We start from the raw sequence: 26,767 nt of genomic DNA on the forward strand, positions 1-26,767 counted from the left end.
TTTGTTGAGGAGGAAGGTTCTAGGTTCAACTGTGCTGCCATGTAGAATGCGATTCTGAGCTTTGTCTCCATGAAACATCAGAGAGAATCGTACACACCTTCCTCATTATGTTGAACATATGGAAGTCACTTTCCACGTGAGCCCAAGAGAAAAGCCTCAGGGGGAAAATCTTTTTCAGATGACTGTCACTGTAGAGACGTCAAAAAATACATCTAAATGTAATTACATTGGAATTGCATCCTGGGAAACTAAGTAAACAGCACATACTTGTCATCTGAAACTCTTCAAAACAATAAAGCTCTTCCGGCTCTATTTTTCAGTTTTAGATTTCAATGCCACAGCTCTGTTGTCTCATTTTAAATGTTGCAGTCGGTGCCATATAACACATTCACTATTAGGCTGCAGTGTTTCACCTTTGTTCCTGACACACCAACAGCGTTAAGCGCCGCTCATTGTATCATCTCCGACCCTTCATGCTGTCGTCCTGAACAACTTCTCAATTCAGGTTGAGGAGCCCAGAAGTGTTTGCAAGCCCGGGTGATTTATGAAACATCTATTTCATATCAAGGTGGAAGTCGACACTTTGAGAATGTGAACAGATTCATCAAAGTGGATTATCTTTGCTGCCGAGAGTCCTCTCCAGAGGCTGACCTTTACAATTCCATCACTGGGACAAAGAACACAACTGTGAGTGTGTTTTTGAAAGATAAGACGCTGATATACCAGGAGGGTGCGTCTCACATGTTGTCATGTACATGAGGGCACCATCCAGTTTCACCACAGAACATTTGTTAGTTTCCTGTAATGACCTTGAGAAAGTCATGTCCATCTCATCCTCCTTTACCATGTGTATCTCTACCTCTGAGGCAGGAGAGGTGACACGACGGGCCAGGGCTTGACCCAACACTTCATTTATTTGAAACGTCACTCACCATGATTCCCATAAATGGCGTCAAAACTTGGTTCTACTTGGCGAGGGACACTTAATTCCGCAGATGGGACATGTGTTTGCTCGGAGTTGAGCAGCCTTATCTGTGTTTCACAGCTTGAAATCCTGTTTGCAGAGAACAAGGGCAGAGGCTCTGTTTTACCTTTTAAACGTTTTCCACGACAACACATTACACGGCAAATATAGCTGAAAAAACTTGGCAGTGGGCCTCAGATAACTACCAGGCGTCATGCAGGGTTTTAACTTCATGTAAATACCTGCAAATATATCCCAAACTCACTTCCAGTCCCATCAAGAGAAGTGCAAACACTCAATTTTGTGTTATTCTTTTATTCCCCTGCACAGCACACAGTGATGGGAGGATGTAATACAGCAAGATAAACCGTTTTTTGTGTCACCTCCCCCCTGCTGTTCATCAAATCTCTCTTAAGATTGCTTTCCTAAACATTACGTTACATTTTGAATATATATAGAAGCAATTCCTGACACTGCACACTTTCTGCCTCAATATGCCCGTGGAGTGTCATCTCTCCAACATTAATGCCTTGTGCCTGTAGTCATCCAGCAAATATGACCCAATTCATACTGCATTAACTCACGCAAACCTGTGTATGCCAATTTTGCACAGCTTTAGTTGAGGTATAAATTGGGTGCTTAGTGTACAGGAAAGGAATTCTCATCTCAGAAATGATTTCACTATTATCGTTTTATCAAATCAAATTTGAGAAAATGTCAGCATAATGTGTAGGTATTTCTCATTTAAACTTGTGATAAATCCTGTTCTCTACATTATTGTTCAACATTGATTGTAAAATGGGTTTTGGGAATTATGCATTTCCCTTGCGTGCTGTATGAAGATATGAAGTCTGACAGTGTCACCATCATGCTAGACTGAAGCCAGAGGAGAGGAGTGGGCTGCGTGCAGGCTGACCATTATCCTGGTGGTTGGCAGATAAAGACTTAGGAGGTTTGAGTCCTGGATTGCCTTAAGCGGGGAGGGACCCTCATCTGCATGCACAGGGCTTTCGCAAGACATTGGTGCAGCCACATAGAGTCAAGCAATTTTCTGTGATACAAGGAAATTAGATTTTTTCGTCGGGCGGGGAGAAGAGATGGACAATTTAAAATCACTTTGAAAGATGTTGTTTTGGATTAAATACAACTCAGCTGGACTGAAGCATATATTCACGGTACATCAACAACCATCTAACAGGTAATGCTGGAGGTGTGGTTGTCTTTATTGTAGTGTTTCCTTATCACGACGGCCTCAGAAACAGGTTTTTGTTGTATAGTATACCTCTACAATTAACTTCAGTATTTTGTTTTTTTAAAAAGATCTCTGTGATGATTTGATTTGTTTGAGGAGTTAAAGCCATAGTTGGCATAAGTATAGACAGAAGAAAGCTAGTGTCTTTTCATATTAGATTGCAGGTCTGAATCTTTTATTTCGCTGTATAGAAAACATCTTATTACAACCTCCGTCAACAAGGCAATATTGTGCCGAACAGGCCATTGGAATGCTGAATCCTAAAAGGTTGTGCCTGAAGCAATAAAAACAAAGATTTAATACAAGTGACATGGTAAAGTTCAAGGCTGCTGTGGACACAATGGTGCAGAGGAAAACAAAAAAAAAGGAAAAGCAGGGTAATAGACATCACATCCACCTTCAGCTTCATCTCGGCATTAATCTGTCTCCAGTCTGACAGTCAGAACTACTGTTTGTAGAAGAGCTGTTCACGGTGGCAAAGGATTCTACTTCAAAATAATGCTTGTTTAAGGTGACATTTATACCAACTGTCTGGCCCTGTTCAGACTAGCTATTAACATTTGTCTCAGGTCATCTGATCACAAAAGGACAGCTCTTAGTTCAGGTGTGAACGCGACGCAACAAAGCTGCATGGGAGAGGCATTTAAGATCTGACCATATATTCATAATGACCTGAAAATAATTTTACATATATTCGTGTTTCCCCACTTTTATGGCCGTCAATACTGACATTGCATGCAAGAAGGAGGAGCCGGAGTACCCTATGCAGTACTGGGCCACACTGAAGGACCCTTTACTTGGCTCACTACAATTTCATCATGATGCGACAATATTTTTAAATGCTTTCCCATACATTGATTTATTTGTGGCCACCTCTACAATATCAACCTTGACACTGATCCAAAGTCTTTGGGCTGGGGGTGAGAGCCACAGTACGCTACGCAGACACGGGAAGAAAATGCAAAACTACAGAAACTGCAAAAAGTCACATTCTGATTTATTTTCTTTACACTGCAAGTATTGTGATATTTTGTTAGAAGATCAATAAGTGACTGCTTTGTGTTAGTGTTTTTAAATTGCACTGCCGTGATGCCAGGAAACATGTTGGAGAAAAATAACCTTCTATTTGGATTTCACTGCAGTTTAGTTTTTACTGACATCCTCCATCGCCGTGTACAAGGACTGCATGTCGCATTTATTTTTACAACACCAGTGGGACATGGAAACGATAAGTTGGTCATATATATAATCACACACCGGCTTCAGTGTGACATGACACAGCTGTGTGAATCCAGTTTCCTCAATTACTCTGGCTCGCCTTTCAATGCTTGTGTTGCTCTAACTGGGGAGATACTCAGGTTTTCTTTACACGAAGTGCTCCGATTGAAACACAGTACAGACAAGATGAGAAAATTGAAGAAGGAATTGGCTCGGGGTGTCATCAGGAGGTACGATATGTGTATCTGTAAAGCTACCTCACCCAGAGCTCTAGAAGTGTGTTTAAATTGTTGTGTTTTTATTGGCCCAGCCGCAGAGATGCAAGCCTCTGCAGCAGCAGCAGCAGCAGCAGCAGCAGCAGCACGTGCTGCCAGGAGAGTGGAAAACATGCTTGTGTGGCTCTAAAGGGAGTCGCTGCTGTTTATGGAGGAGCTGGCTCTTTTAATCGGGTAATTCATTCAGTGTTATCGCTGTAAAAAGCTGGAGGCGCTGACCATTTCTCACAGCTCAACCTCATCAATAATCCAATAAAACACTAAATAATTCCCCAAACTCCGGACACAAGTGAGAAGATATTACGGCTGTTGAACTTCCCCAGCTGTGTCACCTCATGTTCAGTAGATTGCACTTTCAAACTTTCTGCTTGTCTGCTCGCGCGTCCACACATGGCCTTATCTTGATCTGTAACTGGCTGAAAGATATATACGGCAAATCACCCCGCACACTAAAAGCTTTAGTTTTTAACAGTAAAGAACTGTACTATGGCAGATATTCTTTCTCTAAAATACTGCTATTCTTCTTTTAGTCTGTATCATGAACTAAATCTACAACATTCTGCACATTTGACATGAATTTCATGGAGTGAAGAGAGTGACAGTATTCCAACAAATAACAGCAAGCCACATAGTGTCAATAGGAAACACCATCCATTCATTATTTAAGTCAGAGAAATCAATTAACACGTGAAAAAAGGAGATTTTTATACTTACATACTGTTAATCAAACCATATAGGTATGTTTTTTTATTTGCTGTTTTTTCCTATGAATGCATTAAGTACCATCTTCCTCTAAATATTCAGCAGCAGACATCATATTATTCGTCCTTAAACTCACACCAGAGACGTAATAAATCATTACTGTCTGATGATGTGTTCTGCACTTCAATAATACAAGCAATTGATAAATTAATATGCTTTAACAAATCCGACAAGACTAATTTATCACTATTTTGGGGAAACCTCACTCCTACGCTCTCACTCGACTTACCACGATAACACAGAAGACATCATTTAATAAAAAATATCAGACACTGATAGTTTGATAAATCCTTCTTTAGATCTGAACCAGAGACAAAGTGAACCTCCAAAATACATTCGGTATCTCACGCACAGTAAAGGTGGAGCAAAATATTCTGATGTTAAATGGGATGTGAGGACAAAGCCAGTCATCTTCAAGTCAAACACCAATGGTGGCAAATAATTATTCAAATCGAACATGCTGCCGTCAAATGGAACTTGAGCTTGTGGTTGTGTGTGTGGTTATGCTTCAAGTGGTTCAATTATGCAAACACTGCTATAGACGACATTAACATGGATGCTAATGTTATTGTTGTTTTAAAAAAGCACAATAATTACAATACTTAAAACCACCAGCCAACAAAAATTCAAGTCGTGAACTCTGAGCTTTTGGATTTTACATTTTAAAAGGTCCAATATTGTTCAAATGAAGTAAACAAACAGATATTTTGTTAACTTCTATAATATGCAGTTCAACAAACAGTTCTTTTCTTTTAATTTTATTTCTGGTTTCCTTTTTTCCTTTTTATGTTTCTCTATTTAAGCAATTGTACTATTGGTTCGGATGCTTTTTAAATATAATAAAATAAAACAAATTAGTTGATTTATTGATAGTAAAAATGCCTGCTGCTGCCTGTTCAGGGGCAATAACATGCACAGCCGCCCGCAGCAGCTATTAAAACTGTCCCCGTGCTTCCACTTGTGAACATGTGTGTGTTCGCTTAATATGATGGAGTGCTTCCCTGTCAGAGGGTTACTTACAGCCGCGTTGTCCCAGGAGAGTTTGTTGTGTGACACCGGCAGAGGGAGAGCAGTGACCCCAGCGATGGCCGACTGAGTGACAGAGGCCAGCTCTCGCTGTGTTAGAGGACAAACCTCTCAGTGGTCGCTTAAACTAGTCACCACAGGGACCAGCGACTAAACTTTCCTTACTGGCCCGCATCCCCACTTCAGAAATAAGTGTGACAGTTAAATGAATGGTCTTCATTCTGCTGTACTTTGAGCCGAGCACAATGTAAAATGAGCGAAGAAGCAGGCCAACTGCTCCGAATTTATACCTCCGCTGGCCAAACTGGCCAAAGTCCCATCTCTCTGCCTCGTTGTCCTTCTCATTGCTTTCTTATCTCATTGCCATTGACATGCTATGAGCCATTTTATTTATTGTTATTTCATTTTTATTGCTCCATTGCTTATTCCATTTATCTGTCTGGTGTGGGGCCTCTTCCCCCTGTTTATTCTACACAGTGTCCTCAGTTTCTGTATTTTCTCAAGGTGAGATTGTCAGGTGAAGCTCAGTAAGCTAGTGTCCAGCCCTGCGAACTGCAAAGGATAAAGCTTATAATTGAATGAATGAATGGATCTAAAGTATTATTCTGTTCTAGCAAAATCATTGTAAGTTTATGTTATTAGGTTATTGTGTCATTACAACTAAGAAGATGCAGTATAGAGGGTTTTAGTCCCAAAAGTTCTCGAATCACATTGTCCTTCCAAGTTCCAAGTTTTGCGTCCATCACTAGGACGGGATATTTCCGAGTTTTAACTTTGGGGGGTGTTGGCAGGAGAAACACTGGAGAGTATCTGTTCTCTCAAACATATCCTCTGGATCATTTCAGGAGATTGTCCAGAGTTTAGTTTAATTTGCGTGTCTGAGAGCAGCTTATTTAAGACCCTTGAAATGCTACTAACAAATGACATGAGCAAAACTAATACTCCAGAGAGTCGTTTGTGTTAAAGATTATGAAAAACTTACATCTTTAAAGTTTTTATTACAATTAAGTCTGTAACCTATTCCGGTCATGCAGTTATGAATATAAAACCAGGTTGGTGTTTGCTGAGTTTGCAGTGTTTCTACATACATAGTGTCTGATTGAATAAATGCACTCATGCATTTACTCGTGCGATAAATGTGTTAAACACATCGGCATTCTCCCAGAGACGTGTGTTGTTATGTGCCTCGCTATTGATTTTCAGGGAAAGTCCTCTTAGGAATGTCAAAGTGTTTTACTTTTTCCAGATGGAATATATTGATATGCTCCCCATGTGCTTGTAAACATTTCCAGTTCACAGCAAGGAGAATCTTATCATGGTGTCTGACTTTGTCAACACTATTAAATTTAGAGGGAGTCTGAGATTAATAACTTCCACAAAATAGGGAGAGGTGCAGGCGTAGGAGCTTACAGAAAGATTAATGAGTGTCAGAAACAATGAATTTTCCATCAGATTGCAGAATGGCATATGTTTCTTGTACGGTCTCCCCTGTTTCTTCATCAGATAAGAGCTTGGTCAAGGCTAACCAAGAAATGACCTATTTTACTGATAAACATTTTGTCCTTTCTGCAGACTTCAGATTAACACTGACCTATTTTTAAGACAGAAATAGTACTTTTTTTTCCACCAGGCTTCTTTCCACCCTCAGCTATAGGTATTGTAATGAGCAAAATGGAGACCATTTTTATGAAACGTTTGGCCTGGCTGTAGAGGAAATTCAAAGAAAAGTGCTGTGCAGTTATTTACAAAATTGCTCTTGTGGAGGTTGGTTTCAGAGGGAAATATGTAAGACTTGCCAATCACACTTTAGTCTGTGTACCTAATACTAAAGATACAGACTACACACACACACACACACTCACAAATTGCATCGTCTGCAAATGTGTCATTACTGTTATGATGGATGTGCAGCATTTTTCAAAAATCAGCAATGAGGAAACACACGAATGCAGCATTTGCAACGTGAAGAAGCCAAAAGGTGTTTTTGAGAACAACAGAAATAAATGAGGTGTGTGTGGCGTGAACAATATCGCCGGCGACTCCAGCTGGGAAGGAAACCGTGGCCTGTTAGCTGTTAGATCTTTGCTGTAATAGACAGGATGTGTCAGCACACAACGTGTTTGACCAGACTAGAGGTGAAGGAGAGGTAAACACTACAGGGGGAGCTGATTTCTCAAGGAGCTACGAAGTGTTCTTGTCAGTCAGTCTCTGTGTCCTTAAGAAACTCTGTGTGACCCAGTCAGAGCACAACTGCTCAGGGCGCTTTTACAAAAAGCTGCAGTCCTCCCTCACCTACGTCTCCGGCTGAATCATGACATGAGGTGAATGAAAGACATGCAGGACAAAATAGCAAAATGTCTAATACGCCAAAAATAAAAAGGTTTTATAAACAGTGCTGTCTCTCAGCAGAAATGACAATTTATGAAATTGATGAATACACAAAAATGCATGACAATCAGTCGTAGTGTTTTAGAAAAATCTGTCGATTTTTAATATTTTAGAATATTACAACAATATGTTATTGCTGGTATTCTTCTATCCTTAAATAGATGTTTTAAAAAAGTCAGTATTATGAGCAAAGACTGTCATTCTGATCCACCTCATACTGTCCGTATAGTCTCTTCAGCTCCTTTATTCACTTTACAAAAAGTCAGTGGCCAGTTGATGTGACAAAGATGATAATGGTATATTTTGATTGCTCAGTAACATGTAATTTAGTCGATTTAACTCCACTTAAACTTCAGCTCATGCGAGTGAAATCTTGTGAACATTGCCAGAGAACCCAGATGAGATGTGTAAATTAACATCCTCCACAGGCAGACTTTAAAAAGCTCCATCTTACCGCAGGACCATGAGGAGTAAACCCTTCAGAGTTGTGTTCTTCATCTAGATTTTCTCTTTTGCTGCTGCGTGCTGGGAGTTTGCAACATCTGGGCCATACATTTGCTATGAATAACTTGCAGGCTACAATTTTGCTGTGTTTCGAGGATTAGTTTTGGTGTGTATGTGTGCATAAACTTTTCAACTTTGGATGATCAAAAAGGTCACCTTTTTGATCATCCTTCCCCTGTTTAGTTTTCTGGGAAAATCCAAATGTGACATTTGAAATTAGGACTTTTTTTGGAGATTGTGTTTTCATCTGTTTCTTTTTTTGATTGTTATTTAGCAAGATTACACAAAAACTACCTGACCGATATTTCTAGGAAAATTTATGGAGGGATGGGGAAAGACTAAAGAAAGGAATAACATTTTGTTGTGGATCCAGGTTAGAGGGAGGATCCACAAATTTTTTTTCACTTTCTTTAACAGTGCAAGCTTGTGACCTGTGACTACCATCAATGTAAAGCTGAGACACATGATGTGGCTTGTTTTAATTTAAGGGGACTGTTGCATGGGCCTCGGTGGATATTTGCACACATTTTCTTTCCTGAAATACCACTCTTGTAAAATTGCCACCCGTCTTTTTGGTGGTGTTTATCCTTCATACGATGTAAGTAAGTACAATGGGTTAGAGTTGGAGTTATAAACAAGGAGTAAGCAGTCAGTTGATATCGTAAGGTCGACAGAACAGTCAGGCTGTAATCTTCTCTGCAGGTAAACTGGTTGACTGTTTCCTAGTGCGAACAAAAGCCAAAAATCCTCTCAGTGTACTCAAGCTTTTTGGACCAGGTTTTTCACTTTAGAAAACGATTGCTCCATTCAGCTTTTAGCATTCAATCATTCTGTAGTATATCAGTTTGGAAGGTGCTAACATGTCTGGTTCTGCTTGTGTTTGGTGCTTTGTCTTATTTGGCCAGTGCTGATTTTGCAGTCTGTGCAATAGGTCCTTTTCAAAATCTGACGTCAGTGTTACTCTGTTGGAGTCTCAAGCCTTTGGAAAAAAACTCTTCTGTCCTCATTACACTTAACTAAGTGTCTCCACCTGAGGACAGCTAAGCACCTTCCCTTTTGTAACCACCGGAGACAAACAAAGCGCCCGCCTCTGGAGTGATGGGGAAAGGAAACTCTTTACCAATCTGCTGTGCCGCTCTGAATAGCATGTCATTTTCACAGAGGGTGAAAGTTGAAAGTTATTGACGGGAGTTCTTCCCAGGCTCTGTCAGACCGATTAGAAGGATTTACACATTTTCTTGTAATAAGCCATTTTACAGCGATTAATGGTTTGGATTATTTGCAATATGCCGTGATCCTTTGGCTATATGTAACATTACATAATTACCCATGACTGTAATCTCATACACAGCGAAGACAAGACACAAGTACAGATAATCACACTGAGGGGAAATTTGTTTAAAACTCTCTGTTTACAACTTTGGTGACATTTTTTATCATAACCAGCCACACTGCCACATTCTGGCATAATTTCACCTGTTAAACTGACACCTCAGAGTATTGAAAGTCCTCGGTTCCCTTTTTTATTCCTCTGTGAGGAAGTGCAGTTTCCCCTTAAGGCCTCAAAGAGATGTTATCTTGCTGTTAACCTGGTATTTAGAGAGAAATCCAACCTCAACATTTATAAACCAAGAATTGTGAACCACAAGTTAACAGCTGGACAACCAAGCAGTTAGTCTTATAAATGTTTGGTTAGCTGTGATTTCCCACTCCTCTCTTAACCCTGACCAGCAAAATGCATAAAACTGGGGGATGTTGAATATGTCGCCAGTTATTTGAAATTGAAAACATTTTAATCATTTAACTGCAGAACTAAAGTCCATGGTGACTATAATTTGCACAGTAGATCCTGTAGTAAAGTGTGGTTTACATATTAATACTGTAAAGACCATTCCTGCATAAAGGAAATATCTTTTTAATTTAATTCACAGTGAGTGTCTTTGTTCATCCATCTATGAATCAGTTTTGACAAACAAACAGTAGAGACTTCATGTCAGTTCATATTAGAAAAAAGTGGATTTATCATGATTGGCGTGTTGATCCTTTTTGTCACTAAGCTGTGAGTAATTCTGTGACAGCAACCTGTTTTGAAGGTGTCAAATAATTAATGATGTGACTAACTTGTTACATTCTTTAATTAGATATTTATATTGATGTTCTGTTGTTTCTATTTTTTAAAATGTGTACCAATGTTATTCAGCTGTCATGACAGGGTATGGTAGATATTAATACTTTGCATACTGCTCACATTCCCACATTCACAACATCTAATATTATTACTCCTGTCACCATGGAAACGGCAAATAATCACCACCATCGTAAGTGTTACTGCGTCACTCTGCCTATCTAACCTGCTGTTTTCTCACTTTACCCCTTCATGCTTTCAGTGGCTGGGACAAAAAGCAAAGCGAAAGGTGAGTTATTGCCTCCATTTTCTTGCTGCATGATTTATGTCGCACACAGTTCCCCAATAAACAATGTGTGGATCGTTCTTTTATCTCCCCCAAGAGCTCAGGAAACATTAACATACGCCGCGTGTTGCAAGGCTTTCTGGGCATTTGTTTAATCTTCACTTCCCTATAGGAGAGGTCTGCTGAACATGCTCGCTCTTCCCCCCGATACAACCTGCTTCACATATGTATAGATTCACACGTTCACACCAGGGAGCTGCCCGCCTCACCCAGTCATGCTTTTTCTATATTTGACCACTGTGCAGCTCCACTGGAGCAGCTGGGGGGGTTGCTCCTGGTTCAAGGACACATCGCTGGTATAGGAAGGAGACGAGAAAGGCTCCTCATTTGCTCTCCCTTCTTTATTTTCAAACCGACCTTCACTAGTTAATGCTTTGTCCTGATTTGTTGCTGGTCTAGATGCTCATTGCCACTGATAACAGCTTAATAAACTATCATTTTCAGATTAGTTTGGCACCAAGCTGAGAAAATCCAGCACATATTTGGTTATATATTGGGTTTATTTTTCCTGCTGCTCACCCACAAATGACTTCTACCTTTGAGGTATTTATGTTTTTGATCATTTACAGACCATTTCTCTTCCTTTCATATTGGTTTGCATTTTCTGTGATAGCTCATGTTCGTACTAGTCTAGCATCTGAACATTAATGCCCCACTGTCTCGAAGGTTCAGTGGGTAAGATTTAGGTGAAAGGATCTGAATTGAATATAAAATAATTCTAGTGATGATTTCGCTAGTGTGTTTCATCTAAATTGAACAAATAGTGGTTTCAGTTCTATAAAATGGGCCCTTTATATTTAAATTCTTTATATTTACATTGGGAGCGGGTCCTCTCTGTGGAAGCCGCACTTTACAATAGTCCAAACTGGATAAACTAAACCTCTTTTGAGTTTTTATAAGTGAAGGCTACCACTGTTCTCTTTGGAAGGGGAGGGTGAGGTGAGGGGTATTCAGGCGCAACATGCAGCTTCAACACTAGGTGTCACTAAATTCTACACACTGAACCTTTAAGCCATTTTTAGACATGATCTGTAAATATTACTATAGGGGGCTGGCTGGCTGGAGAAACCCCGGAGCCTCTCACTCTGACATTTGCGTTCTCCAACACAGCTCCTCCTGAAAATGCCAGATTATCCGGAGTTCAGTGTCTGTAGGGTTTTATTAATGCCGCGGTTGTTTCTGTTACCGAGGGATTCTGCAGAAAATCGCTGGGTTGCTTTGAGCATACAGTCGACCAATTTGAAATTTGAGCATCCTTCTAATGTTTTGAAGTGAAATTCAATCTTGCTTCCAACATGCCTTATTAACAATCATATACTCAAGCTTTATGTATATATATATTATGTTTTTTTGACTTGAACCACCCCACTGATTAATGTGGTTAATGACGGTGAATGAATACTGTAGGCTTTTTCACTTTTTTCTCCTAATTTTTGAAAATGCAGTGTTTTCTAATTACAGAAGTAATTAGGGGGCTAGTTTTTAATTAGCAGAAGATACACATACAGCATCCGTACCTCTAGAATCTAGTTCAACATTCGGAAGCCTCCTTTTTTCCAGTAATTTCAGGACCCTAATTACAGCTAATAACTTTTACCAATAATGATGAAGATAATGAATATAACCACATGTATCGTGTTGAATATTGATTCATGGATTCTGTCAGTTCTCCTGTTGCATGCTAATATAAGATAATTAACAAGAAAATAGATCATTATGGCAGTTGTCAGATATAATGTAAAGTAAGCTTCTGATATTTTTTCCTCACAAGAAGATTTATTTGCTCTTTCAGGACTCAAATGAACAAAGCAGTGATTTTTTTTTTTTTGCCAATCTGAGAAAATACAGCAAGCTTACTTTTCATAATAGCAGAGGTGACACATGAAACACAGGTTGCTTTTATAGTCATTTTATAAAGACCTCATTTAGACAGGGTTCAGTGGGCTTTGTAAATGAAAGGAGAGAACATGTTTCCAACGTGGTCTGATAGAAATGATTTTCGTGTGTGACTAACCTGTTATTTGTGAATAATTGCTGGCCGGATTTTCTTCAGAGGAAATTTCTTTTTTGAACGAATTAGGTGCTATAGTTTTTAAACAGCAGTTTAATTCAATTCTATTCAGTTGAAACTAAGTGATGATGTCACAAATATATGGAAACATCATTGTTTTGGATACAGTCTGTCATTAAGTTTGCAGATCCACATTTGCTGTTGTGCAGAAATGTGACTTATCAGCTGCATTAAAACTTGTCACCTGTTTTATTGTTGTGTATTATCAGTGAATATATCACAGAACAGTGTTCAAGATGTTTAAAGAGCATTTGATTCTAACTATTCTCATTCATTAACACCTCATGGTTCCTAAACTTTTTAAAAGGAAATCCATACTGAAGGGGTGCTGAGAAAATGTGCTACATAATTCACAATCAGCTGCATGTTCCACCTAATACTATATAATTTAGGTGTTTATTTGTGTGTTACTAGTCCACTAGAGTTGGAGGAGCTTTTTTTTGTCTTTCTTTTCCTAGTTTGTCACTTATCTAGACTTTGAACTCCTAATTTACTACCTGATATTTCTCAATGTGAAGCTCAATTTCAATACAACAAAACCATGTTATCCCAAAGTTCAACAGAGGAGCAGCGCACAGCCTTGCACAGTTGAACGTGCAATTTCCTACTTCACCTGGAGACTTTACAGTATTTCTGACCCACTTTCTGAAGCTGATGCATTGCCACTTTCCTCCTAACCTTTTTTTTTTCTCTCCTGCACAGCAAAAAAAAAAAACACTGCTAAGAGTTTCCCCCAGCAGGGATATTTATTGCCAGTTCTTTAGATCGTCCACCCCCTACCCCCTCCCGCCTTCCCCACTGTGGAAAATCACAGGGGAGGACGGCGCATGGTACCAGTGGAGTGAGTTTCACTTTTGCTCAGGTGCTATTCAGTAACAGGCACCAACTGTCCTTTCTGATGGAGGATAAATCTGACGGACAGCTCAGTCCATCTCGGTTATTTCCTGTGTAACGGGCGTCATCCACCGCTGTGGCAACTCAATCAACTGACTGCATCATTTAAGATCACGATAACGGTGGCGAGCTGTAAACACAATGTGGGGCTGACGCACAGCTGTTGTGCGATGGTGGGTCATCACGACATTGTGCATTGCGCCGTGTGTCGACCACTCTTGTTTACAGCACCGGCAGAAATCCACTATAAATCCCGGTGCAGATAAAGGATGCACAGAGTCGAATGTGTCTCGATAACGTTTCACATAAACACATTTAATGCTCCTGGATTGTTTTGCATGTGCACTTGTTTATGAGTGACGTGTATATACAGTGTCTTGTGCCCTCCATCCTCCTCCTTTGCTCTATTGCTATAGATGCAAATGGTGTGTGAGAGAAAGTGACATAGAGAACATTACTAATCCGGGAAAATGTAATCACAGCCTTTCCTTTTAGCATAATAACATATGGATTTTCTATGACTGAACGAATTGCATATTTAAAGGCCTGTATGGAAAGATTTTAAATGCTCCCCGTTGATTTTAAATCGTGACATTATCAGGAGCTAACTACGTTCGAAGCTGTGGCTGTATAGTTTTCCGCGCATGCATCACTTTGGACAGGTAATTCGCAGATTAGCTGCAGCTAATGGATCAGATCTAGATTTAGTGCTAATTAGTTGCCGCCCTTAAATAGTTGCTTAAATCTCCCCAATCAACGAGTCTTTTAAAATGGCGCCGCGTATCGAGCCCCAGATCAGCAGCTCTGCCACAAACACAGGAGGCTGCTCTGTTGAACCGGTGCGACTTAAATTACACTGTCAATGTAAATGATTGTTTCCGGTGACAGATATGACCTTTAGTCATTATAGAAATAAATTACTTGAAGTGTATTTTTTTTTCCCCCCACTGTGTTTTCCTCCTACATCTGTTCAGAAAAGGTCACTGTAGGTGAAAATAATCAGATATGATGAGGTTACTTCAGGGCCAATTGATAACAGCGGTCCCTTTTATCTTTTCTCACAACCATTTACTCTCAGAGCATTTTCTTTATCAACGCTCACAGTTAAAGGCTGTTAATGAATGGGTTAGGGAGCATTGTCAGATATTATTCAAACATTGGATGAGGTCAGATTCGTCATGTTGTTCACATCCCCTCCTCTTAATGTGCCTGTGTGCATGATGAGTGTTTAAATGTTGCGTTTCTCTAATATTTTTCTGGAAATATGTGGTTTTACAGCAGGTCTTTGTGTCTTTTTTTCTTCTTTTTTTGAGATGAACATATATTTTCTCGCTTTCACACACCTTCCCCACTCCCTGTTCTATAATATGCTTTCCATATATATAAAAAAAAAAACACGCTGCCAACAAAGCCACTGCAAACTCAAGACAATTTAAAATTGCAACAGACAGTAATGGGGTTACTTTTGCAGGCATTAGTATTCAGGCTAAATCTGGCAACAACTCTCCAGTATTTTCAGAGGTGGTCTCATTTGGACTCCGCTGAATGGAACATGTTGTTTACATGATATGCTTCAAAGAGAGTGTTGCTGCACTCCAGTTGCATACAGTATAGAATAATAATGTGCTGAGAAACTCACTGTTTTACTATCAGCTTCTAACCAGCAGATAAGGTCCAGGCAGGGCTGCCATTAACAGCAGCAGCTAACATTATACAGTTATCATTGTTATCATAGTTATTTTATTATAGTAATTTACATATTAAAATAAGACAAGAATAAGATGTCATTGGCTATGTTGTGCTTTAGGCTCATACTTGTGTACTTTGGGCTTGTATTTTAAAGGATGAATGGAGTAGATTTAAGTTTCTTTCATGTACCTTTTAACTGGTGTATGTTTTAGGATGGATGGTTGTGTTGATTCTCAGCAGTCCTCCTCAGGAGGGTCAGCATTCATCTAATCCACTTCACTCCCTTTGAGGAAGGGGTGCTGTTAGTTTTGGCAGGAAGACACATAAACCCTATACTAAGGAATAATATCAATAATACGACGGAGATTCCTGTGACAGGCGGCCATTATCTGGATGGCCCTGAGACCGACACTCTCAGGACTGATTACTGAGTTCTGAGCTGCCGAGTCCAGATATGTGTTTGAGAACTCATCGACTTTTAATCAATTTTTGATTAAATTTGTCGTTTTTCTACCTTGCGGTTCTGTAGATTTTTACCTCACATGAATCACACAGGTCTTTAGAGGGAATCACACAAATGATAGTCAGTCATTCAGCCCCTAAGCCCCTGTAAAATAGTTTGATTTGAGATTACCAGTTGCACTCTGTGGTAAATACTTGTGAACACCCAGTTAAAGACGCTGAGTTCAGCTTTTTGGCTCAGGCGATTAAGATTTGTCAAGTTTTTCATTTCTGTGTCAGCGAGTTGTGAGTTATTATGAAGTTCACAAGAACAAACGAGTGCTATTGGTAAAAAAAAAAACCTCATCAAGTTCAAATCAAGTGATACAGTTTGTTCATCTTGTTTTCAGGCGAGCGAGTGATGTGTTATGTTTACAGAATCCGTGACATTGCTTGTTTTAATCATTGCAGACAATTAAAATCCAAATCCAAAACAAAGGTATAGATCCACAAAGCAAAAACAGACATTTAGAGCTGTATCTATAGTCATCGCCTTCAGTAACTAACATGCATGCAGAGACAAAGGCAACATACACATCACCAGCAGCGTACGTGCTTCCATACCATAAATGAATACATATTTGTATATACAGTATGTGAACATGTTTCAGAGCTGCGCTGTTTGAAAACAAGGGGTCAGCAGGGGAAACAGAAGCAGCTGCTGTGACTCTTTTGAGAAAGGTATGTTATATATGCTCAGGGGTCTGTTTTCATTATGTAAGTTTGTTTGTGTTTATTTTCTATATAGGAATAACTAAACAGTATAGTGTTAATACCTAACCTAATTTGAAGTCCCCGTCTTCTTGAAATACATAAAACCTAATAATAAAATACATATGAAAGAGTAACAAGCACATTTTACAGGCAGCAATACCATAAAAGCTCTAATGAAGCTACAACAGTGAATCAGTTGATCCCGTAATGTTTTTATTGGAGATGATCAGATTAAAAATGGTGAAGCTCTTAACGGTGGAAATACTTTTTAATTTTCACATGTAGTCCCAAACCACCACCAGGTTAAACCGAGGCAAACAGCTCCAGAGTTGCCAGAGCACATAGGATTGTTCTTTTGTCACAGAGGTAATTTTGATTTAATCAGATTCTCTTGGATGTTATTATACTTTCAGAATCCCATTGTTGCAGCAGTGTGAGCATATACAAGATGAATCCTGAAATGTGCTGGTAGGATGGTTATAAGTGGACAACTGAGCATAACCTGGAAGTCATTTATGCTCTGGCTTCACATATTAGAATTTGTGCCATGTTAAATTTTTACATTTCCTCCTGCTCACTCTCCTGTGCCTCGTCAATCACCTTGTTGGAAAAGAAAAGCTGAACTAATACATTTATAAGGAACACCCGCAGTTACTCACTGTTACTTTACTGATGTTTTTACTTTCTTCCTTTTGTTGCAACAGCAATGTTAGAAAAAGTATTAATAATGCTGTCATCATATTCAATTCAAAATCTTGTAAGCTGATTAAATTGCCACTTGTGTTGTCACCGCTGCTGCCAACAGACTTAAAAGGTAAAAACAAGCAATGAAATGACTTTCAACTTGATTTTGAAAAGGTCCTTTTTGCTCTGAGGGGATTTCCGAGGTGATCTTAAAGGATGAAAGTGCTTCAGCAGTCCGAGCTAGTCTGGCAGGACATTTGACAGTCTAGGTGTCCTGGCAGTGAATTCTAGTCATATTTCATCTGTAGCTCAGACTTTGCCAACTGCCAAGAGCCCTGCCTATGGTGTTAAAGCTGCAAACTGAATGATCAGGGGCCAAGAGGTCAGAGACACAGCTGAGGGCAAGGCCTTGACAAGCCATAACAGTTATCAATAAAATCTAGACATCAGTTTAAAAAATGAATTGGTTTTCCAAAATTGGTGACTCAATGACTCATTCACTCAGTCCTGGTCAACAGCCTTGGTGGATGTCATATGAAGATAAAAGCAGGTATGAAACTCTCCATTAGCAGCAATTTAACTTTGGAAGGGTCACCTGATTAGAGAATAATTGAACTGCACTATATACAATTGATGCTACCTAACATTTAACTGTATATATTAAACGTTATAAGCAGGACTGAAGAGCATAATCAGAATGACGGGAAATTCAACTTTGTGAGTTGAGCTGCAGAATATTTTTGAAATGTGTTGTCTAAGACACAAGCTTCTTTGAGTGTATAAAAAAGAAAGAGAGAAATTAAACACAAACATAAGGGGCCTATCATTAATGTAAAAACATGTGCATGACTGTAAGATTGTAACAAGAATGCAACTGGTCCCAGAATTGAGCCTTGATGCACACCACATGTAAACTAAAAGAAAACACTCAGAACTGTTATAGAGATTCTGACAGTTCATCTGCACCTGCTGTTATACTGTATATAATGATCTGTGCAGAATAGCTTATGTTATCACCATAAACTGTATAAAGAGACAGATCTCCACTTCCTCCCATTTTACAAAAATTTAGCTAAAATAAATGAGGCAGGTGTTATGACCTACACAGCAGTCCTCCAGCAGGGGGCGATGTTTTGGCTGCACTTTTAGGGAGCTGTCATGTTTTCTTCTTTATTTACAGCTCTAAGGTTGACATGCAGGTATAAGGGTTATATATAGTCTATATATTTATCACTTAGAGGAGCTTTGAAATGATTTTCTCCAGAGTCATTCAGATAAAATCCAGTAAGTGTATATGTCGTACAATGTGTGACACAACCATTCGCACCGAGTTATTTACAACAGAGGAAGCAGGGTTTGTACCCTTTGCGAACTCTAAAGAATTTAGAAGGTAATATGCCAAGTGCACTGCTGGACGTGTCAAACATGATCAAATGTCTATACGTTCTGGTGGGGAGATTGATGAGTGGAGGGATGACAGTTTATTCCAGCAAGAATAAAATAAACAGGAGTAACCATGAGAGTCCAACAGGATGTTAAGAGACATTCATGCTTAAGTCATACTTTTACTAAAACTTCACAGTGTGTTGAAACGCAGGGCCGTCTCCATCCGTCCCACATGGGAGACAGCAAGATCTGTTATTGCTTGTTCTCTCCACTGAGAACTGCACGCCACGAGAGGCCTCAACTTTTAATTAAATGGAATATTTATACACTGTCGATGTTCAACTTCCCATTTTCTCAAATAGGCCACACAGTTTAGAGCTGGCCATTTAATTACAAATTTGACAAGTCACAGCATTTGTCGTGGTTAATTATCATTATCTTCTCAAGAGTATATTGTCTGTTTAAATACCTTGTGGGTATTAATGCAAGACATTTGATTTCCTTTTCTGCACTTTTGTTTTCGAATAAATGCTATTTGTTGTGCGCTCAATTTTACTTTTAAATGAATTTATTTTCTAAATTTAAAACTAAAACCTAAAATGTATAGCAACCATACAATGGAGAAAGAAGCAGTTTATTATTTATGTAAAATAAATCGTCTGGCTAATGGGGAATATCTTGATGTATTTGCATGAAAAATGAAGCAATAATCAAGTATTTTGTATCTTCTAGTGGCATGAATCAAATAACCCTCTTGATTTCAACAGTCTCAACAATATATTCTTGATGCAAAGAGACAAATAATTGTGTATCTGCAAAACAGCTATTCATTCAAATAAATGCAATCATTGACTTGATTAATAAAGAGTTACAGATACTGGCTTCAGTTTGCATCAGCAAATTCATGCCTTAGCTTCATCCTTCAGTACAGATATGTGTGATTTGTAGAAATATATTTGAATATCATGTTGATGCCAGATGTTATAGAAGATTTTATCGCCATATAACAGCCACTAAATGAAGCTGCCACCACTCATTTACATGCAGATGAGATCTCAGCACCTCCAACATCCCTCTTTGCAAAGAAGCTCTTGTAAAACCAAGCACCAGAGGTGAATTCATTACACATGAAAGTTAATAATCTCTATTATTCCCTAATGAACGGAGGCGTCGGTAATCTCTTGAACTATTTTCGGAGTTATTTGTTTTCTTTTTATCCCGCTCACAGTTTACAGTTTATGCTGCAGTGGTGTGCCTCACTGCTCTCCAGCCATTCATCAAGGCACTGCTTTCCATTATTTGGTGCAGTCAGCTGAAACTGAGAAAGGCTTTTGGGGTGGTACGACTCATTCTTCCTCCACCAACTCTCTGTTCTCCTCAGCAGAGACGTACGTCCAATTTTTTCACGATCATGATCAGTGATCGTTAGACGAGTCAGTGAAATTACATATTCAACACGGCTCTCTAATGAAGCAGTCATCAGACCTGGTTTCCTGGCAAGCTGTGGTTTTCGAAGAGTATCGTATCAAAATGGAACCAAAAGATTTCCACGTCATCAATAATGTTAAAGCACCACATTTCTGCTATCTCCCTTTGAGTACAGGCATAAAGATTCTCATTTTCCTCATGTTCACGTTTTCTAGATACCCACCCACGGTGCAAGACTCACAAAATCAATAACCTGAATATCATATTCTATGGCTTCTAATATCGCCCGACTCCGACTTCGGCTGCTGTCTGAGATGCATTCTGATAACAGCGTGAGATGCGGCGGGATGGGATGAGATCAAACAGTTTATTGTTAATGCACACTCAGCAGCCAGCGATTCTGAACATCTGTATTCATGTTTGAGCTCCACACCTGTTGCACAGACGTCATCCCCACCTGCTAAAATGCACAGAGACAAAGAGCGGACATCGAGTCTGTGTTGTAGCAGAAGTCTTTCTGGTTCATTTCAGCAGTGCAGGTAAATATTTGATTCATGAGGCAGTGTCACTTGATTCTGTATGAAAGTTAATGTCAGAGCGGAGAGATGTGTCAGCAGCATTCTGTGTGAAGCACAGCAAACAACTTGACTAATCTGGTGTGTGCTGACATTGTGACTGATGATCTGGGTGCTGGTGGCCCAACCTGAATGTGCAACCATAACCTCCCAGCTCAGGGTGATATTGACGGTTTTTTCAAAGAAGAAAATAAAAAAGCTCTGAGATCCATGTGACTGTCATAAAAAATAAAGTGAAACTACAGCCGAGGGACCAATTATAGCTTGAAGAGTTGGGAGCATGAGCAGGATGGGGTTTGGAATATATTTTTTTTAATCAAACAATAAAAAAACTGGTATTTTGATTTGAGTTCAGTTTGATTTAAAGGTTAATTTCATAATTGTTTTAGTCTGAACCTCCTTTTCTGCAGGATTGGAAAGACAGAGAGGGAGACAGAAACATCAGTGTGACTTATCTCATATTGATTTTTTTTTTCTTTTACTATAGCACTTTATGACATTCATGGAATAAAGAAGCAGAATCGCCAGAGTGGAGAAAAAAAAGAAAATGTTAGTAGTATTCATGTTTTTAGAGCTCAGCTCACCTCTTCACTGTCATGCCAGGTTGTACGCTGTCTGTGGAGACCAATTATAGCTTTAAGAAAAAGAAAAAAAACAAATCAAAAGCTTGGATTTGATATGAGTTAAATTTTAACTTCAGCTCAATGGATATTTCATGTTTTTGGTCTTAACCTCCTCTGAGAACCTGTTGGGAGGCAGGATCGGAAAGAGAAGGAGGGAGACAGAAATATCAATGTGACTTCATAATATTCATGGGATAAAGGAGTCGCCAGAGTGGAGAAAAAAAGAGAATGCTCATGGTTTAAATGTTTTTAGAGAGTGCCAGCTATACTTTCATCAAGATTTCTCAGGTTGCTTAATCCTCAACTCACCCCTTCATTGTCATGGCACTCATGCTGTCCGCCGTCTACTGTAAATATCTGCTCAACATTGCTGGTGGCCTTGAATGAAAATAAGTAGCTCAATCTGATTTAGTGAAATTCTAAAGTCTCAGTCTGAGTGCTGCAAAAAGGCTCCAGCCTGATATTCTCAAGCCTTCTGAGCCGATATGCTTTGTGTTTAAGGGATGTTTTGTCCTGGCATATTGCAAAAGTGCAGTTTTATTCCTCATTTCATCACTGCACTCCACTGAGTCATCTTGGATCATTTGTGGAGCAGACAACCTTCATAGCTCTTATTACTTCTCTCAGAAATGTTTGTTCCCTTTCACTGGGTTTTGTTTTTATGGGAAAATACAGACATGGGAAGACGTAATCTTCTGTAAGTTGCCTTTACCTATAGAAGCTTTTTATTATATCCTTCTTATCCAGAACAGTGGCTGGCTGCAGTATAGGTCAAAAACTCCTCCTCCTCCATGTTATCAGATGGGACAAAGCACGTGTCAATCAAGTTTTTTCCGCAGATGGTTTCTGTCACTTTAGGTTAGTTTTTATCTCACTAACATACGATCAAGATTTAATTTCTCAGGAATTTTGCTTTTAATTTGGTTATTTAATGCAACTGAAAAATGGGGTTAAACTTTGTGATTGAAAACTGACTCAAGAACGATGGAGCGCTTGTTTTGGCTGAACCTTCATTCTGCGGCACCGTGATCACTACTGTGCAGACGCTGGTAAAAATGCTGTTACAAGCCAAACACGGTAGCACCGTCAAGTGGAGAGATGTCATCCATCTTTATTTATTTAGCCTGTGATTATTAGTGAAAGCTTCTACCATGTGTTTCATGTTAAAACATGTTGTCTTGCTGTTCCCTTATATATTATATTTCATGGTTTTATTGCAGTATTACTTTGTTTGCTACAAGACAATAACCCTTTATTACTCTCTTACCAAGTTGTAAAGTGCTACCACGTATTTTTCCGGAAAATGTGCCACAAGTTAAATCACGTTGTGGAATACCCCTCCTCGTCACACACCCGAAAATATACTTCTTTAAAGCGAGGTCGGTGCACAGGGTCACGCAGCGTAGCAGTGTCCTTGGAGCAGTTTGTAGTTCAGTAACTTTCTTGAATATTGTTTGGCATTGTACTGTAAAAGTAAAGCCAGCTGCCCCCCAATCACCAGTGTATTTGGCACTGGGGATTACGTTTCCTCAGAAAGGACTGCATTTGCTACACTCTACACTGCTACAGAATGTCAAGGCAGTGGAATTTCATGAATGCATTAGGTGAAGCCCAGTTAGCTGCAGTGCACCCAAACCTGCACTCGCACTTCTGTGAAAACAACACCCACGACATGGCTGTACTTCTGATTAAGTGAACAGCCTTTATTGGCCTCGCAGGTATAATTAAAGGAAATGTCAGCCACAGGTTGTTGTTGGGTTTTTTGCCAAATCAATCCTACCACAGTGTTACCCGAGTGTTATATTCATTAATGTTTGGATTTTACATTCGTTCCATGCATTTCTGTGAATAGTGAGGAGTATACACTGGAGATGCACACTACTGGAGAGACTGTGGGCTAGATGAAAGATGAAAACTTGCAGATACTGACAATAACAACTCCACATGGTTCCCCACACAGGATGCATCCACTTCCCTTTTTAATGTAATGACACACACGGCTGAGTTTGTTGGTCTACCTGCTGACACCCAGCTAACTGCATCTCAATTGTTATAATGATGATATGATGAAATGGTGACATATTTATTGATGTGGTGCTGTGTGATTGGATGCAATGAGCAGGTAAGTAATGCACCATTTGAATTCGCCTCCCATTGCTATTTATAGTCGGCCTCACCTTCACCTCTAGCTGACAATGGTCTTCATCAGGACAATCGAGGTCAAGGAAGGGGCACAGACCTTTGGCTGTCCCGGCCTCCTCTGCTCCCCGTGTGAGCCGGACTAATGAGGCAGACAGCTGCTCCCTTAGCTAAAATCTCCCTGTGGTGAACTGTACCTGGGAGAGGCAGAGACAATGTCACCTTCGTATTCAGGCACATTACAAGTAGAAACCAAAGCAGACCTGTGAAATCAAGTGAAAATATGTTCAAAGATTAGCTTGAGGACAGCGAATAGCTCAGAGGCAAATAAAAGCACATTCAGCTTGAAGCTTGATGAACTCTAACACAGAGTTCTCAAAGGGGCCGGTGTGGTCAGGCTCATATTAGCCTACGCGTTGTTTTCTCACAATCCCCTGCAAACGATTGTTGGTTTTGGACATCTGTCTCTGAAGCTTGGCAGAGTTCAATAAAATACGGGCAGGATAGAAATGCTTCTGCGGTGTAATTAGGGGACTTTGCTGAGACGTCAAGTACAAATGTGGAATAAGAAGGTAAAATCCAGCAAGGCTGGGTGATTAGGCCTCATTTGGATGTCTTCTGCACACTGTGACGAGCGGCTGTTTTGGGGCAAGGCAGTCGCTCGGATCGAAGGCCCACAGTGTCTAGGATTATGTGTCAATTTACCACCCAGCTGCAGCTCCAGACTCTACAGCAGAACATGACTACCTCTAATTAGGCCATGCTACCAATTAGGGCCCTGCAATAAGGCAGTGAGGAAGGCACTCTGGGAGAGTAAAACCCACCATTGTTTCCAGCATAAATAAAACCCCATGGTTTTCTGGCTCCAACAGATGTCGACGGCTGGAGTCCATGTCAGCCTGGCTCCCATTAAGCTATCTTTGGTTTACTGTGATGTAATGAAGACATTAATGTAATTGGGCGATGATGATGACAGAACATTAACTTTGAGAGGTGTCAAGTCTGAATGGTGCACCGATGTGACTCAATGAAAAGACGGCAACAACCGGTCCGAAGCAGGTGACGCGTTATTCATGCCACAGCCGTGACCTCAAACTGTGTCTCACTCTCCCCACAGGTAGCCAAGGTCAGTTCCCCATAACTCAGAATGTGACGGTGGTGGAGGGGGGTGCAGCCAACATGACCTGTCGTGTGGATTACAATGATAACACTTCCCTCCAGTGGTCAAACCCTGCACAACAGACTCTGTTCTTCGGGGACAAGAAAGGTGAGTGATATTCCCGGGGCTAATGGCCTTAATGATGAGATGTGATAAAGATGTCTGAGCCAGATTATATTACTACAGGAGTCTTCTTCATTAAATCTTCACATTTTTAATGCACCAAACTGTCGCTGCCTGCCTGCCTGCCTGCCTGAGAGAGCACAGTTTCACCGAATGCAGGGAAAAGCTGAGGAAACGAGGGAAGCGCATTTCCCCATATCGTCGAGTTTTTAATGAATTTATGTCTCCGCTGACGTCCCACGGCACAGACAAAGCAGAGAGAGGCTGTTTTTCAATTGACAGTGCTGTTTACAACCCAGCAACGCCTGTGGATTGTGAGATGATTTGGCTTAATTAGCATTTTGTCTGCCCTACATTTATATGGCTGTTTGCGTATCACTCTGAAGAGGAGGCGCACTGTTGCAACCTCGTGAAACAAGGCCCGAGCCAGGATGAATTATAATGTGCTCTCGCCAGCCAAATCCAATTTAAAGGTGACAAAGTCTGGAGTTGATAAATTGGAATTGGGGTGAAAGGGGGTGTAGCAGTGGACCGGTCGTGTAAGGGTTGGGCGGGGGGGCGTTCATCTCTCAGTGTTTCTCACAGCATATTACCCATTTCATTTATGCTGTAGCTGCTAATACAATATCATTGGTTCTGTGATTGAAGATGAACTTTCCCTTTGAATAACAATTGATGGAGAGAGAGAGAGAGAGAGGGGAAGATGCCAGAGTGAACCAGCAGATTGAGAGGTTCACTCTGGTTTGAAGAAATACCTTATCCCTCACAAGTGATTGGATTCAGCAATGAGGTCTAAGGTGTCTTATGAGATGATATTACTTCCAAATACAATTAAACAAAAGTTCACTGTATCTTAAACAGAGACTGGTGTTAGTGTAGCCCCGGTGATTTAAATTCACACAAAAGTCATTGAGCCCATGCTTTTTTTTAATGATTTTTCTGTATTCTCTGGTGTACAAGAGATGTAGTGTTTTAATATTTCACTTTGCAGAACCAATTTTGAAAGTCACCAGATTCTATCAGATTAAAAAAAAAACTCACCTTCATTTCTTTGTACTTGTTGAAAAGGTGTAACACATGATGAATCACTTAAATCTTTGCTTTTTCATTCATTTCATTTGGATTCAATGAAGCCAGTCAATTGCCTTTTTTCCACATTTTTCCTCCGCTGTGAATATAAAGCCCGTATCTACCTGTAAATCTACGCTGTCACAGGGTAAGGAGAGCTGGGGAGAGCACAATATGCATGAGCCGCTGTGCCCTTCTCCAGCAGCCATTTATATTGCATGACAGAATCCTTTTCTTGAGCAATGCAGATGACAAAATGAATGTAGTCCACTCGGCAGAGGTTGCCAGGGCTAAGTGTGGGAACACTTCCTCTCCATCTCCCCTTAAACAGCCAAATGAAAAGCTTCATTGGCACGACTAATTCGATGCCTGTGAGGCCATCAGGAGAAATGGGAGGCGTGGAGCAACACAAGCTCCATGCGAGGAAGAGGGTGGGACACCTGGGAAGAAACCTCCGCTGTGCCAAATCACCAGTTAATTGCTTGGCAGAGGGCTGCAACTGTCCTTCTTCTCCGGTTTGTGGTGCCTTCTTGTAGGGGCCAAGGAAAAATGTTAGATTCAACCTTAGGCTATCTTTCAGTCCAACTGCAGACTGGCCGAGCTTGAGGCAGGCTGTTCTCTCCCTCTGATGAACAGCTGGTCGGACACTGTCACTGAGTCTGTTCATTTCATGCAGCTTTTTTTCGTATTTTCTTTTTTCTCTGTGTTGAGATTTTTGTTTTGTTTGTAGATAAATCTGTCCTGTGCTTCTCGTACATGTCCATTCCCTCTCTCTGCTCACGAGAATCCCCTCGGGTGACCATAACAGCATTGCCATATGTGAGCATCTGATGCAAATACAAGTTTCCCCTGC

The 26,767-nt window shown here is 40.1% G+C and overlaps 1 protein-coding gene across 3 annotated transcripts in view; it reads left to right on the forward strand.

The window, feature by feature from the left end:
• cadm2b (cell adhesion molecule 2b) overlaps positions 1 to 26,767 on the forward strand; it is a 142,064-nt gene that overhangs the window by 87,869 nt on the left and 27,428 nt on the right. For 2 of the 3 annotated variants that reach the window (XM_020088014.2, XM_020088015.2), the window contains exons 2-3: positions 10,777 to 10,803; positions 24,682 to 24,831. In XM_020088014.2, the coding sequence (XP_019943573.1) occupies positions 10,777 to 10,803; positions 24,682 to 24,831 (177 nt within the window). The remainder of the gene's footprint in view (positions 1 to 10,776; positions 10,804 to 24,681; positions 24,832 to 26,767) is intronic. The other variant, XM_069534620.1, reaches the window with a different exon arrangement.

This window comes from Paralichthys olivaceus, chromosome 11 (assembly GCF_024713975.1).
Source record: "Paralichthys olivaceus isolate ysfri-2021 chromosome 11, ASM2471397v2, whole genome shotgun sequence".
Taxonomy (NCBI): domain Eukaryota; kingdom Metazoa; phylum Chordata; class Actinopteri; order Pleuronectiformes; family Paralichthyidae; genus Paralichthys; species Paralichthys olivaceus.